The 15,155-nt window shown below is 40.2% G+C and overlaps 1 protein-coding gene across 1 annotated transcript; it reads left to right on the forward strand.

Moving 5' to 3' along the window:
* On the forward strand, positions 1 to 14,634 carry traf2a (Tnf receptor-associated factor 2a). Its single transcript, XM_020474644.2, has 10 exons — positions 1 to 378; positions 828 to 906; positions 3,743 to 3,841; positions 4,672 to 4,833; positions 4,951 to 5,025; positions 7,778 to 7,852; positions 8,014 to 8,520; positions 9,920 to 10,097; positions 10,289 to 10,437; positions 10,924 to 14,634. The coding sequence occupies exons 1-10, from the start codon at positions 68 to 70 to the stop codon at positions 11,140 to 11,142; spliced, it is 1,854 nt and encodes a 617-aa protein (XP_020330233.1). The 5' UTR covers positions 1 to 67; the 3' UTR covers positions 11,143 to 14,634.
* The last annotated feature ends 521 nt before the right edge of the window (positions 14,635 to 15,155 follow it).

Below are 15,155 nucleotides of genomic sequence, written 5' to 3' on the forward strand. Positions count from 1 at the left end.
CACATTTGATCTAACTATGACAAGCCATTCATGTCCATAGCAGTGATTATATCTAAATGTAGAGCACATGAATGTAGCAAAAACGTTGTCAGTTCGGCTTGAGTTCAGTCAATCAGCTGTTCCAGCCAAATATTGCTCTCCTGAAAGCGCCCCCAGCGGCAGCGTCATTCTCTTGCATGTTCGGGGAGAAATGGCTGCACAAGAGCCATCACCACCATCTTCACTGGAAGGCAACAAACCAGGATTCCCTAAGAAAATTTTGGCGAACAACCTCGAAGAAAAACACATGTGCAATTCTTGTTTGAAAATATTGAGAAGGCCTCTACAAGCCCAATGTGGCCATCGTTTTTGTTCATTCTGTTTCAACAAAATTGTTAGGTGAGTGTCGTGCTCAGACTGGGTGATGTTGCTCTATAAACGCTAACATTAGCTAGCTCGTTAGACTTGTCCATAGCATTCATCAACACACAGTCAGTGTATGTCAACACGTTACGAGGCTTGCCAGGTGTTTATAAACTCAGTTAATATGATCAAGTATTGATCTAGGTACTGTCACCCTGTTGTATCCCCACAATGACCTTGTTCAAACACATCAATGGTTCTGCAAGTGCAAGCTAACTACCCAGTGGACGAGGATGGATAGCATTGGTTATGAATTGTTTATGTTAACAACATTCTGTAGGCAATCAGTGATTGGTTAGTTATAACGTTAGCTCTTGCAACTGGGTGTTAATTGAGATTATCGAACAGTTAGCTAGCTAAATTAACCGTATATGTATGTAATAGACTAGAGAAATGGCTGTGCTACATATTTTATGTCTTTCAAGTTCTGGACCACATAAATGCAGTGCTTGCATCAAAGAGGACTTGTTTGAGGACCCCACATCTATTCTTAAAGAAGGCGGTGTAAGTACTTGTGTAGTTGATTCAGATATTTGCACAGACTACTGTACATAGCTAATAGAATTTCAAAGATAACCAGAGACTAAGTGGATTGTTTGTAACAGAGGCTATAGTCGTGCATTCATTTTGCAGTCTGTTAAACAGTATTTTTCCTACAGACTAGACACTTAATTACATACTGTAACCAAGTGGTACTAGACAGATTGGATCTCCGTCTAGCAGTATAACATACACCTACCTCAGTGGAGGCCATTATTATGAGACATCCTCCCCTCAGGAGCCTCCACTGACCTAAATTGCGAGTTATTTACTGACCCGTGCTATGCTTGTTTGGCAAAACTTTTCCCACAGCCGAGTTTATATCCGTAATCGGTAGACGGTTCAGATTAGGAACTCGTTGTTTACATCGCTGAGCATTGCCCAAAAATAATTAAATCCAACTCCAAATCCAATTAATTCCATCAAAACTGAACATGAATGTCAATGTTTGCACGTACACGCTCCATTATACTTCTTGTCTGCTTCCTGCCTTGCGAGGCTGATTAGATAGGACAAACAGGTGTGAAACGACAGGTGTCTGCTCAAAACTGGGGCACAACATTTGACAAGTTCGTTCTGTATGGCCTGGTGCCCCTGTTGAGTGGAGATTTCACGTAAGGACCAATGGAATCGTCTAAAATGTGCAAACTCCGCCTACCCGGACAGAGTATGTGAGTGGAGCGTGAAGGCAGCAGCACTCCCTTCACGAGCTCAGGGCATGCCCGGCCCAGCATGCATTTGTAGTCTACTTGTTTGCTGTTATAGCCCCTTGCTTTATCTACTGTCATCGAGTTCGCAAAATATTTTCATAAAGAAACTGATAAAACACACAGGTGCTATATCAAGGTGATATCAAGGCTATAAAATGAGGACCAAGAGCAAGAGAGGGCGTGCAGTGATGTTGTGTCCACAACTAAATTATTTTGGAATGTGAAAAGACACGTATCCCAAAAGCATGAAGGTGTACCTACTATGTGCACATGCTAAAAGAAAGGAACGAATCAAATCAAAGTTTATTTGTCACATGCGCCGAATACAACAGGTGTAGACCTTACAGTGAAATGTTTACTTACAGGCGCTAACCAATGGTGCAAAAAGGTATTAGGGGAACAATAGGTAGGTAAAGAAATAAAACAACAGCAAAAAGACAGGCTATATACAGTAGCGAGGCTACATACAGACACCGGTTAGTCAGGCTGATTGAGGTAGTATTCCATATAGATAAGGTTAAAGTGACCATATATGATGAACAGAGAGTAGCAGTAGCGTAACAGAGGGGTTGGCGGGTGGTGTGTGGGACACAATGCAGGTGGGTAAATAACGTGTGTCATTGTAGAAAAGTATTTATAGATAGAAAAGAAAGAAGAAAAAAAAATATATATATATAATCTTCATCTCTGACCAGCCTGGCAAGAGTGGCCAAACTGATGTTTAGCATCCCCAGTGGCTTTGCAAGTGTGGAGAGGAAGCCACAGACTTGCCAAACTCGTGTTTCTAAAAATGAAGTCAAAGGCACTAATAAGTCATTTTTCGTTAAATTTGTATTTAATTCTAAGTAAGTCATAACCTAAATGCGCAAGACGATAATGATTTAATACGACAATGTTTAAATGCTGAGGGCTTTATGTACATACCAGCCAATTGTGTCGCACTCGAAAATGCTTAACAATGTATTTATTTTTAGGCTATAGCTTTGAAGTAATTTAAATAATATAGCCTAAATAATTAATTTTCGTTCCTTCTTTGCTCCCTGTCTGGCTCCTGGCCTATTTAGTGTTTTTATATGCTGTTTAAAATTACATGTAGCCTATTTGAAATTATGTGCGCTTCTTACATTAATCTTTTCTTGTTTATTCAAATACTTTTCATTCAGGTCCATATGGTTTGGTTTCAATATTTCAAAACCATTTGGTAGGGAGTCACAAAAATAGATGGGTGTTGGTTAAATTGTAATTTTAATGAATGGAGCGAATTTGGAGCTGCAGTTTTTTTTCCTGCGAGAGCAGAACGGTTTTTAGCGGCGCTATTGGAAAGGACATGCTCCATGAATGATGAGTAGGAATGCTCAACTCAACAAAAATAGGCTATTCACCCGGGGCACCGAGACATGTTAAACGAACTCGTTCATGGAATCCATGTTTGGTTGTTATTTGGAAGGGTGGGTGATAGCATCTAACAATTGGGTTTAATTCTTTCTTGGGCACTACTCAGCGACCCAAAGAACAACTTCCGAATCAGAACCCACTACGGATATATCAAATCAAATTGATTTATATAGCCCTTCTTACATCAGCTGATATCTTAATGTGCTGTACAGAAACCCAGCCTAAAACCCCAAACAGCAAGCAATGCAGGTGTAGAAGCACAGTGGCTAGGAAAAATTCCCTAGAAAGGCCAAAACCTAGGAAGAAACTTAGAGAGGAACCAGGCTATGAGGGGTGTCTAGTCCTCTTCTGGCTGTGCCGGGTGGAGATTATAACAGAACATGGCCAAGATGTTCAAATGTTCATAAATGACCAGCAGGGTCAAATAATAATAATCACAGTAGTTGTCGAGGGTGCAGCAAGTCAGCACCTCAGGAGGAAATATCAGTTGGCTTTTCATAGCCGGATATAGGCTCGGACATGAGGGAATTGTTGCCAAACACCAATAAGCTCAGGTTGGCAAATATCTCAGAAGTTTATAAGACTAAATTGGGCTATGCATACTGGTTTGGTGTTCTCATTTACTCAGAAAACATGTATGTGTTGAATCTTTGTGCTTTAATAATACAATAGTCTAACCTTCCCTTTCCCTCAAGGCTTTTCCTGACAATGCAGCGCGGAGAGAAGTGGAAGCATTGGCAGCTGTTTGTCCAAATGAAGGATGCACTTGGACGGGCAATATCAAAGAATATGAGGCATGGGATTGTTTTGTATTTCTTTATACCAAATAATGTACATGTTTAAAAACTTGTTCAACGTTGTAGGTTATAAATATGCTGCCCCACTTTCAATTTAATGTCAAATTTGATGCAATCAATAAACACTTTTCCATCCATTGTTGTGAGTGATGTCATACCCAAAAAATAATGACAACTGTGATGGAAACAGGAAGTTTTGGTACAATTTTATAAATGCCGACAGATAATTTGTTCTTTCGACATGGTGGGATCTTTTTGTATCGGTAAAGCAAATTATGTAAGAAGTGGTGGTGGAAATGCCTTTATGTGAAAATATTGATATAATAACCATCAAATCGAAGTAAACTTGGAGTCACGCGATGACATGGTGTGTGGTTCTCCCTTGGGCTGTGGCGGTCATGACATTTTGTCAGCCGGTGATTGTCATGCAAATAACTGCCGGTCTCACGGTAATTGACCGTTAATAAACATAAACACATTTAGTATCTCCTGCCTTCCACACACAGCCTACAAGCCACATATGCAGACCTTTGGAACATCTATGTTTGATGGAATCACACTATGGGTGGGAAAAGTAGTGTATTTTCTTTGTGCGGATTTTAGAATATTTACATAAATCTGTCGCCGATTGGATGGAACCTAGCTATTGTCATTTGTATTTTTTGCAACTCTTAAATAGCACTGATCATTAAAAAAAATCCTGTTTCAATTACAGATGAACAAGTATAGAAAAAATTGCTAAGTCTACTACATGAATGTTCTTAACAGATTACTAAACCTACAGTGGATTCATTTGTTTTGAAGTGTTGTTGTCGTGTGTTTTCCAGGTGAACCATGAGGGAAAGTGTGACTTCATGATTATTCTCTGTCCCTCCTGTAAAGAACTCATGAGAACCAATGAGCTGGAGCGCCACAACGAACGAGAATGTCCTGAGAGGACTTTAAACTGCAAATACTGCAAAGAACCTTTCCATTTCAAGAACATCAAGGTAAATCACCATGCTTGTCTGCATTTTGTTTCATAATCGAAATCAGATGTAGAACATGTACTGTTTTGTTATTGGGTGTAGCCTATATGAAAATATATGATCAGTTTTGTTTTCTAGGCTCATGATGAGATCTGTCCAAAGTACCCTATGATTTGTGAAGGCTGCGCAAAGAAAAAGATTCCCAGAGAAAAGGCAAGGATGGACACATTGTTTACTGATTGATTAACCAATTTAAAATGTTACAGTGCAATCGGAAAGTTTTCAGACCCCTTGACCTTTTCCACATTTTGTTACGTAACAGCCATATACTAAAAAGGATTAAATAAACTATTTTCTTCATCAATCTACACACAATACACCATAATGACAAAGAAAAAACAGGTTTTTAGAAATTTTTGCAAATTTATAAAAATTATATATTGGGGCAAAAAAGTCTTTAGTCAGCCACCGATTGTGCAAGTTCTCCCACTGAAAAAAATGAGAGGCCTGTAATTTTCATCATAGGTACACTTCAACTATGACAGACAAAATGAGAAAGAAAATCCAGAAAATCACATTGTAGTATTTTTAATGAATTTATTTGCAAATTATGGTGGAAAATAAGTATTTGGTCAATAACAAAAGTTTATCTCAATACTTTGTTATATACCCTTTGTTGGCATTGACAGAGGTCAAACGTTTTCTGTAAGTCTTCACCATGTTTTCACACACTGTTGCTGGTATTTTGGCCCATGCAGATCTCCTCTAGAGCAGTGATGTTTTGGGGCTGTTGCTGGGCAATACAGACTTTCAACACCCTCCAAAGATTTTCTATGGGGTTGAGATCTGGAGACTGGCTAGGGCACTCCAGGACCTTGAAATTCTTCTTACAAAGCCACTCCTTCATTGCCTGGGCGGTGTGTTTGGGATCATTGTCATGCTGAAAGACCCAGCCACGTTTCATCTTCAATGCCCTTGCTGATGGAAGGAGGTTTTCACTCAAAATCTCACGATACATGGCCCCATTCATTCTTTCCTTTACACGGATCAGTCGTCCTGGTCCCTTTGCAGAAAAACAGCCCCAAAGCATAATGTTTCCACCCCCATGCTTCACAGTAGGTATGGTGTTCTTTGGATGCAGCTCAGCATTCTTTGTCCTCCAAACACGACAAGTTGAGTTTTTACCAAAAAGTTTCATCTGACCATATGACATTCTCCCAATCTTCTTCTGGATCATCCAAATGCTCTCTAGCAAACTTCAGACGGGCCAGGACATGTCCTGGCTTAAGCAGGGGACACGTCTGGCACTGCAGGATTTGAATCCCTGGCGGCGTAGTGTGTTACTGAAGATAGGCTTTTTTACTTTGGTCCCAGCTCTCTGCAGGTCATTCACTAGGTGTGGTTCTGGGATTTTTGCTCACCATTCTTGTGATCATTTTGACCCCACGGGGTGAGATGTTGCGTGGAGCTCCAGATCGAGGGAGATTATCAGTGGTCTTGTATGTCTTCCATTTCCTAATAATTGCCCCCACAATTGATTTCTTCAAACCAAGCTGCTTACCTATTGCAGATTCAGTCTTCCCAGCCTGCTGCAGGTCTACAATTTTGTTTCTGGTGTCCTTTGACAGCTCTTTGGTCTTGGCCATAGTGGAGTTTGGAGTGTGACTGTTTGAGGTTGTGGACAGGTGTCTTTTATACTGATAACAAGTTCAAACAGGTGCCATTAATACAGGTAACGAGTGGAGGACAGAGGAGCCTCTTAAAGAAGAAGTTACAGGTCTGTGAGAGCCAGAAATCTTGCTTGTTTGTAGGTGACCAAATACTTATTTTCCACCATAATTTGCAGATAAATTCATTAAAAATCCTACAATGTGATTTTCTGGATTTTTTTTCTCATTTTGTCTGTCATAGTTGAAGTGTACCTATGATGAACATTACAGGCCTCTCTCATCTTTTTAAGTGGGAGAACTTGCACAATTGGTGGCTGACTAAATACTTTTTTGCCCCACTATTCAGACCCTTTGCAGTGAGACCTGAAATTGAGCTCCAGTGCATCCTGTTTTCATTGATCATCCTTGAGATGTTTCTACAAATTGATTGGAGTCCACCTGTGATAAATTCAATTAATTGGACATGATTTGGAAAGTCACACATCTGTCTATATAAGGTCCCACAGTTGACAGTGCATGTCAGGGCAAAAGCCAAGCCATGAAATCGAAGGAATTGTCCGTAGAGTGCCGAGACAGGAATGTGCCGAGGCACAGATCTGGGGAAGGGTACCAAAAAATGTCTGCAGCATTGAAGGTCCCCAAGAACACAGTGGCCTCCATCATTCTTAAATGGAAGAAGTTTGGAACCACCAAGAACCCGATGGTCACTCTGACATAGGGGCAACCATCTCTGCAGCACTCCACCAATCAGGCTTTTATGGTAGAGTTGCCAGACGGACGCTTCGCAGTAAAAGGCACATGACAGCCCGCTTGGAGTTTGCCAGGAGGCACCTAAAGACTCTCAGACCATGAGAATCAAGATTCTCTTGTCTGAATCCAAGATTGAACCTAACAGCTTGAGAGGATCTGCAGAGAAGAATGAGAGAAACCCCCCAAATACAGGTGTACCAGGCTTGTAGAGTCATACCCAAAAATATTCCAGGCTGTAATCGCGACCAAAGGTGCTTCAACAAAGTACTGAGTAAAGGGTATAAATACTTATGTAAATGTTATATTTCATTTATTTTTTCAAAATGTGCTAACATTTCCAAAAACCTGTTTTTGCATTGTCATTATGGGATATTATGTGTAGATTGATGAGGAAATAAAATAAATGAAGCCATTTTAGGCTAAGGCTGTAACGTATCAAAATGTGGAAAAAGTCCAGGGGTCTGAATACTTATGAAAGGTAATGAATATTTTTGCTGTAAAAGTGCTTGGATGTTGCTTGATATAAGTTTGTTCTCTCCCTGCAGTATGTGGACCACATCAAGTTCTGCAGTAAATTCAGAGCACCTTGCAGATTTCACGTCGTTGGGTGTGATATGTCTGTAAGTGGACTTTATTTTATCATTACTATATGGATGCCACCTTTAAGTTTACTGGGTGAAATTGGAGTGGATTTCTTAAGATTACCAGTTTTTGTGAATGTGTTGGCCTTAACCCTACTGTGTATGTGTGTGTGTGTTTGTATGCAACAACTTTGCCCAAGGTGGAGAAGGAGAAGACCCATGACCATGAGCGTGCATGTTCCTACGAACACTTAAATCTACTCTTGCATTTCATCATGGGCATCAAGGTGAGCCTGGAGAGCTTGCAGCCCCAGAGCCTGGAGCTCGCAGGTCACAAGATCCACGAGCTGCACCAGGCCTTGAGAGAGCTGGAGCTGAAGCTGGGACAGCTGACTCTGGGTGGGGGAGCCCCCGTGCAGGGAGCCTGTGCCCCTACCCTCCCTACCCTGGCCCTCCCTGCCCTGGCCACCTCCTTTACCCCCCTGCCCAGTGCGGTGGGCGCCGCCCTGGAGCTGCAGCTCCACAGTGAGAAGACCAAGGTGGCAGAGCTGAGCCGGCGGTGCCAGGAACTGGAGCTGAAAGTGGGCACCTTCGAGAACATTGTTTGTGTCCTCAACCGAGAGATGGAGCGCTCCTCCACCACCATTGAGGCCTACAACCGCCAGCATCGCCTGGACCAGGACAAGGTTGAGATCCTCAATAACAAGGTAAGGAGGAAGACATCCCCAGTCCCCACTCTGCTTCTATTGACACCAGTCAACTTGCCTCTCTTGTGGCCTGGCTGGTCTAGTGCTAATGCTGCAGCCATTGGCACACATGTCTAAGGCTGGTTCAGAACCCGGGTCTGTAGTGACGCCTTAGACTGCTGCACCACTCGGGAGGCCCCAGAATATATTTTTTAAGACCATAGCTAGGTTTCCATCCAATTGCCAACATATTTATATGCAAATATTCTAAAAACTGCCCCAGAGATGTGTTTCTATCAAATTGACTTGTTGCTGATGAAAGGCTGTGCGTGATGACGTAGTTCACATATTTAACCACATTGGGGTTAAATTGCCATGTACCGAAGAAAAAAAATACCAGTTTCCAGCGCATTTTTCACATATACAGTGTGGGTATAGCCTACATAATGAGATTATTATGGGCAAAAGAGCAATATTATTTTTAATTGACAAGCGGCAGCCAAGCATCGATAATCATGTCACCAGAAGAAGACCCTTGATATTTATTGAAAGGAGCGTCAAGCTCATCACCTTGCACTTTGACACCCTGGGAAGTTCATCATAACTTATTTTATCTGTAGCCTTCGTAGTGGGAAGACCACGCAACACGTCATCGCGTGACTCCAAGTTGACTTCAAAATGGTTTTATATAAATATTTGTGCATTAAAAAACATTCCCACTGTCATTTTGCCTGATTTTACCGACACACAAAAAATCTGACTTAGCCTTGGAATTCTAAATTCCTATATGTTTTGTAGCCAAAACCAAATTCACACTCTATCTATTTCATAATAAGTTGTAAATTTATTATTTTGCATGAAATAGAAAGGGACCCGTCTTAAAAACAAGTTCAGCATTTATTCTTGATGAGTACTGACCCAAAATACAAAGAACATAACATTTTAAAGAGAGAACATAAAATGACGTCATCAGTTTCTCACACTCTCTCCGATCCACACAAAAGTGTCTTCAGGTCTGGAGATTGTCTTCTACTCCCCTCATAAAACAAACATTCCAATCTGTCTAAAAGATATACTCTTCTCCACTAATGGAACTGCAAACAAACATTTTTATCTGTCTAAAGAGATATGCCATCCCTCTCCCTTAAACCCGCAAGGTACAGATAATTCATTCGTTTTACTTACATTTTCAGTCCTAGTTTAACCAAGAACCCATACATTTCATACCATAACATAATAGTATTGAAAATAAATGTATACATAATTAATCATTTCAACTATAATTTCCTCCAACAAAAGTTCACTGACAAATTAGCTGTTTCCATCAGGCCTGTCATGAAATGTTTAATCCGCCATGTACTTTACTCGCATAAAAAGGTCGGATGGAAACCTGGTTAATTCCTGTCTTTTGTTGCTGCAGGTGCGTCAGCTGGAGAGAACTGTGGGCCTGAGAGACCTGTCCATTGTGGAGATGGAGGGGAATATTCGGGAAATGTCTGCAGCTACGTTTGATGGTATCTTTGTCTGGAAAATCTCCGATTTCACAAAGAAAAGACAGGATGCTGTTGCTGGCAGAGCCCCAGCTATGTTCTCCCCAGGTAATGTGTTTTTTTATTTTATCTACCACTTTTATCATTCAAACATCAAAGTCAACCACTCTATGGTACAATGTGCCTAATGTCCAATCATGCATTCTGTATTACTGTATTTTACAATTGTTCATTCATGTTTGAAAAATGGTCTGGTTCTGACAAGGCTTACTTCCTAATCATGTTTATTCATTTTGTAGCATTTTTCACCAGCAAATATGGCTACAAGATGTGCCTACGGATTTATCTGAATGGGGACGGGACGGGACGGGCCAGTCACTTGTCTCTGTTCTTCGTGGTGATGAGGGGACACAGTGACGCCCTCCTCAAGTGGCCCTTCAACCAGAAGGTAAAACTCACTCCTATAACATGTGTTATATATCCTACCTGCAATAAATACTGTACGTTAAACACTCATTACCCTTTTGAACAATGTTTCACTCATGATATCTTGAATGCGTTGCTGCTTGTACCTTTTTTTTGTTTGGTGTGTGTGATACTGTGAGAAAGCAGCATGTTAATGTCAGTGTTCTATCTACTGTACCTGTATCATAATGACTGGAATGACAAAGGTCATTATGTATTTCAAGGGCAGTAACATCACTAGTAGCTGTCTGCCCTTCTGCTAAGTCTATTCTTGGTATTTGTCTTGCATGGTAAATGTAGGTAGATCAATGTTTATTTTGTACATTTTAGTCAGTTCCTTGCTACTTGTGTATATTTGTAAAAACAAAATGAACAGTTGTTCATCACAAAGCATGAATGTTGTCATTGAGGCTCGATGTACAGGTGGCCTAGCCTAGATGTTGCGATCTGCCAATCCTCTTGTGTTCAGGTGACCCTGATGCTGCTGGATCAGAATAACCGAGAGCACATCATCGATGCCTTCCGTCCCGACATCTCCTCCTCCTCCTTCCAGAGGCCCGTCAGTGACATGAACATCGCCAGCGGCTGCCCACTCTTCTGCCCTCTTCCCAAACTGGACACCAAAAACTCGTACATACGAGATGATACTATATTCATCAAGGCTATTGTTGACCTCACTGGCCTCTAGGTAAAAAGTGTGCCCACTACCCAGGCTCTCTCCCTTGGTTACTTATGTAATCCACTTGTAGGGGTTTGCCATGCCATCCAGGGACCTTGCTGTGCTGTTTTATGTCTCAAATGGCACCCTATTCCCTATGTCGTGCACTACTTTTGACCAGAGCATTATGGGCCCTTGTCCAACGTAGTACACTACATGGGGAATCGGGTGCCATTTGGAACACGTCCGAGATCTTCGGTTAGTATGTGGTTTCTTGGCTGGTTGAAGAGTACACCATTCACAGCACAGTGTTGTGCTAGCCATCATTTAGCTTGACGCCATTGTTACCAAGCAACCAATATCACAATCACATTTGGCAATGTAGTTCTTGTTAAATTGAAAATAGAAAGTGTTGTTCGAGATTTCCCTTCAGTTAGTGGGATAGCCGTTTGCTGTTATTGTATTGATACTACTATGCTACTGCTAACGCTTGTACCATGGACCTCTGGCACTTTAGCTTTGTAGGATGAAAACAGAAACAGAGCAATGGTCGTGTCATTCTGCTAGCGCTAGGCGCTTGTGTAACTGCATTTGATGCTAGATATTTGGTAACCCACTCATTTCGAGCAACTTTTGCATAGACAGACGTGGAGTTCCAACAACTACAATTGATGCCCATTATCTTACCTTTTTAAATGGTCAGCTTGGCACATACTTTGCAGTGCATTTAAGAGTAGGAATTTGAAGTCATCTGACATTTGTGTCAAGCGTCGTGTGCCTCTAATCTCAAGTCCTGTGTTTGTAGTGGTGGCAATTTCTTGAATTCCATGAATTCCAGGTGCAGTATTTGGATTTTGAATCAATGTTGTCTGCGCACATTTTCTTTTCTCTTTTTGAGCTGAGTTGCTATATTAGTTTGCATGTTGGATCTGTGGAAGATACACTGTAGTTTGCAACAGGGTAGTTCACTAAACCTGAATCGCAGCGACCGAGAAGTTGTCAACAGCCTGGTGTTATAGCTTGACGTGGGAAGGACTTTTATTGTGAAGAGATCAAGGATTGTTTACAAATCACTAAACAGGGTCTTACAAATCTAATGATATTCAAGGGTAAATGTTTATTTGTATTAGTGTTTTCTTCACAGCTTTGAGCTGTTCATTGATTCCAGATCAAATCTGTGACCTAGCTTTTACTATAAGAAGTGCCTGCATCCGTCATAAGTTCATTCTGATCAATGAGCCATTGAACTGTTGATGTGCTCTCCTGTGAAATTGATGGATCCAAAAACGTTTCATTTGTGTGAAAAAGAGCACTTCTCTATCCTTATAAAAACCCTTTTACTGTGGTGTATTTTGGTATGTTCATATGTCCGGTGAAATAATTGTTTGATTTTACTACACCACACAGGCCTAAATATTGCACACTGATGAATTAATGTCATTATACCTGGGAGATGGTCTATTTGGGATCCTTCAGTTGAATAGGGGAGTCTTAGATAACTAACAATTGGCTTTACATCTAAACGCAAATGAACCCAGGATGTTTTCAAGCCAGTCTCGACACATTGAAACCTCTCTGTGCATGAGGTGTTTCAATAAAGATACACATAATATTAAGTATTGGTTTACTTTAAAGACCAACATTTTATTTGTAATTGTTCTTAATATATGATGAGTGTTCTATTGCTAATTTACATCACATACGCAAATCGGCAAATGCTGTTATATCACAGGTTTTGCTATTGATGTATGCAGAGAGTGAAATATAGTTACATATACTCTCCTCCGTATTTTTCTGCACATTGAAGAAAAAAATGGTAAATGTCACCCTATACGCCAGCATTTTGGATTTGAGATCAAATGTTTCCTATGAGACGACAGTACAGAATGTCACCTTTTTATTTGAGGGTATATTCATCCCTATCTGTTTTACCATTTAGAAATGAAAGAACTTGATGTATCTAGTCTCCATTCAGTTCCTATTTTTATTTTACCTTTGTTTTACTAGGCAAGTCAGTTAAGAACAAATTCTTATTTTCAATGACGGCATAGGAACAGTGGGTTAACTGCCTGTTCAGGGGCAGAACGACAGATTTGTACCTTGTCAGCTCGGGGATTTGCAACCTTTCGGTTACTAGTCCAACGCTCTAACCACTAGGCTACCCTGCCGCCCCCTATTGGGCAAAACATCATTTGAAACACAACAAAAAACTAACTGTAAATGCATCCAACAAGATTGTAGAGTCACAAGCTTGATGTCGTCATTTCGTGCTAGGAATATGGGACCAAATGTAAAACTTTTGACTACTTTAATACACTATATGTGGATTTGTCCAAATACTTAGGAATGAATAGGGGGACTAAATACATAAAGTGCTTTCATTTCTAAACAGTAAAACAGATATGTATAAATAATACCCCCCCCAAAAAGTGACATTCTATGGTGTCCCCTCGTGAAAAATTTGATCTCAAATCTAAAATGATGGGGTATAGGGCAACATTTGCACATTTTTGCTTCACTGTCCAAATAAATACAGAGGGGAGTTTATCTATAGAATATATATATATATATATATGAGAGATTTTATTTATTGATAACATATTATACTGTATGTTGAGATGGTTTAAAAGCATGTCTGGGCTCATTTGAATTGATGTAGGCAAATCAGGAATATAAATATCATTTGGAACCTTTCTTGATTTCCTCAACATTATGAGGGTGAAGACATGTTCAATTGCAGTTTACACGCCTTAAGTAATCAGTCTGAGAAATTGTCTGTGGTATTGTTTGTACATGCATAAATAATATACTATTTATTTTATCTAGCCAGTAGACATGGTTGTCATCTCCCATTATTCAGACTGCATTTAGCATGTACAGTTGTGTTAATTATAACATATACATGCTGCTAGAATATATACAATTATACTCATACTAGTCTACGCTGAAGCATATTACATCCATATCTTTGCATTTATGTGCCAACTATTGCTAATTGATATGGTACCTATTTTTGTATGTCTTGCAAAAGTAACTTTGTGTTGTAACATTAATTTGATCGTCTTAAGGCTGTGGTTAATAACGTTTTCAGTTCTCTCCCCCTCCATAGACTTTCAGCAGTGCCATCTGATGATCATACTTGATCTGCACATGATCTGAGGTAATTACCTTAGAAATAGAATCACTAGAACAGGCCTGCAGGAACCTCAGACCATGGCATGTTCGCTGGTAAATTCATGGGTACACTCCAATTGGCAAACCTTGTATTCTATTTCTACGGGGACAATACTCACCACTCCTTTTTTTCTGTCCATCCAAATGTGTTGAATGCTCTGTTGCTCCTTTCATCTTGATCAATTTGTTGCTTTAGCAAGGTTTTGCATGAGTCCTTGCCTGTTAAGGGAAAACATCAAACGTACTGTATCGTCATAGGAAATACCCTCTATGGTTACATTGCAAAACGTTGTTCGTTAGATGCTGTTATTCTTTAGTCAAATATAAAAACGTGTTTCTCTACCTGGACTACTTTTTGTTATTGTCTTTTTTCCTTGTTTTTCTTTTCTTGATATTTCCCAATATTTCCAAACTACTGACTGAGGGTCGAATCAAAGGTAGTATACACATGTTTTAAAATGTGATAGTCAGTTGGTTTCCAGAACTCATTTCACCACATGGGGGCACACTATACTAGCGGTTGAAAAAGTAATGTATGGTAAGGAAAATAACAATTGTGTTACATCAGAGACCTGATAAGTTTTATTGAGAAGAAAACGGAAAGAAATAGGATTGGAAATTGATAAATCAATCTGATTCTATTCATATAAAATGGCATTGCCAAATGAAAGAACATGGATCTTATAATAAACTTTCTGGCTAATTTAACGGATAAAAATACAGGGGTACTAGAAAGTTTTCCTTTTATATGATCTGTTTGCCCCTTACATGACACTCTCTGCTCTACCCTCCTGACCCCCTCTTCTCTCATGTCACACTCACACAGTCCTTAAGGACATGTAGAATGGTGCTGTAGAGCGGTCACCCTC

Source organism: Oncorhynchus kisutch, linkage group LG3, assembly GCF_002021735.2.
Source record: "Oncorhynchus kisutch isolate 150728-3 linkage group LG3, Okis_V2, whole genome shotgun sequence".
NCBI lineage: Eukaryota > Metazoa > Chordata > Actinopteri > Salmoniformes > Salmonidae > Oncorhynchus > Oncorhynchus kisutch.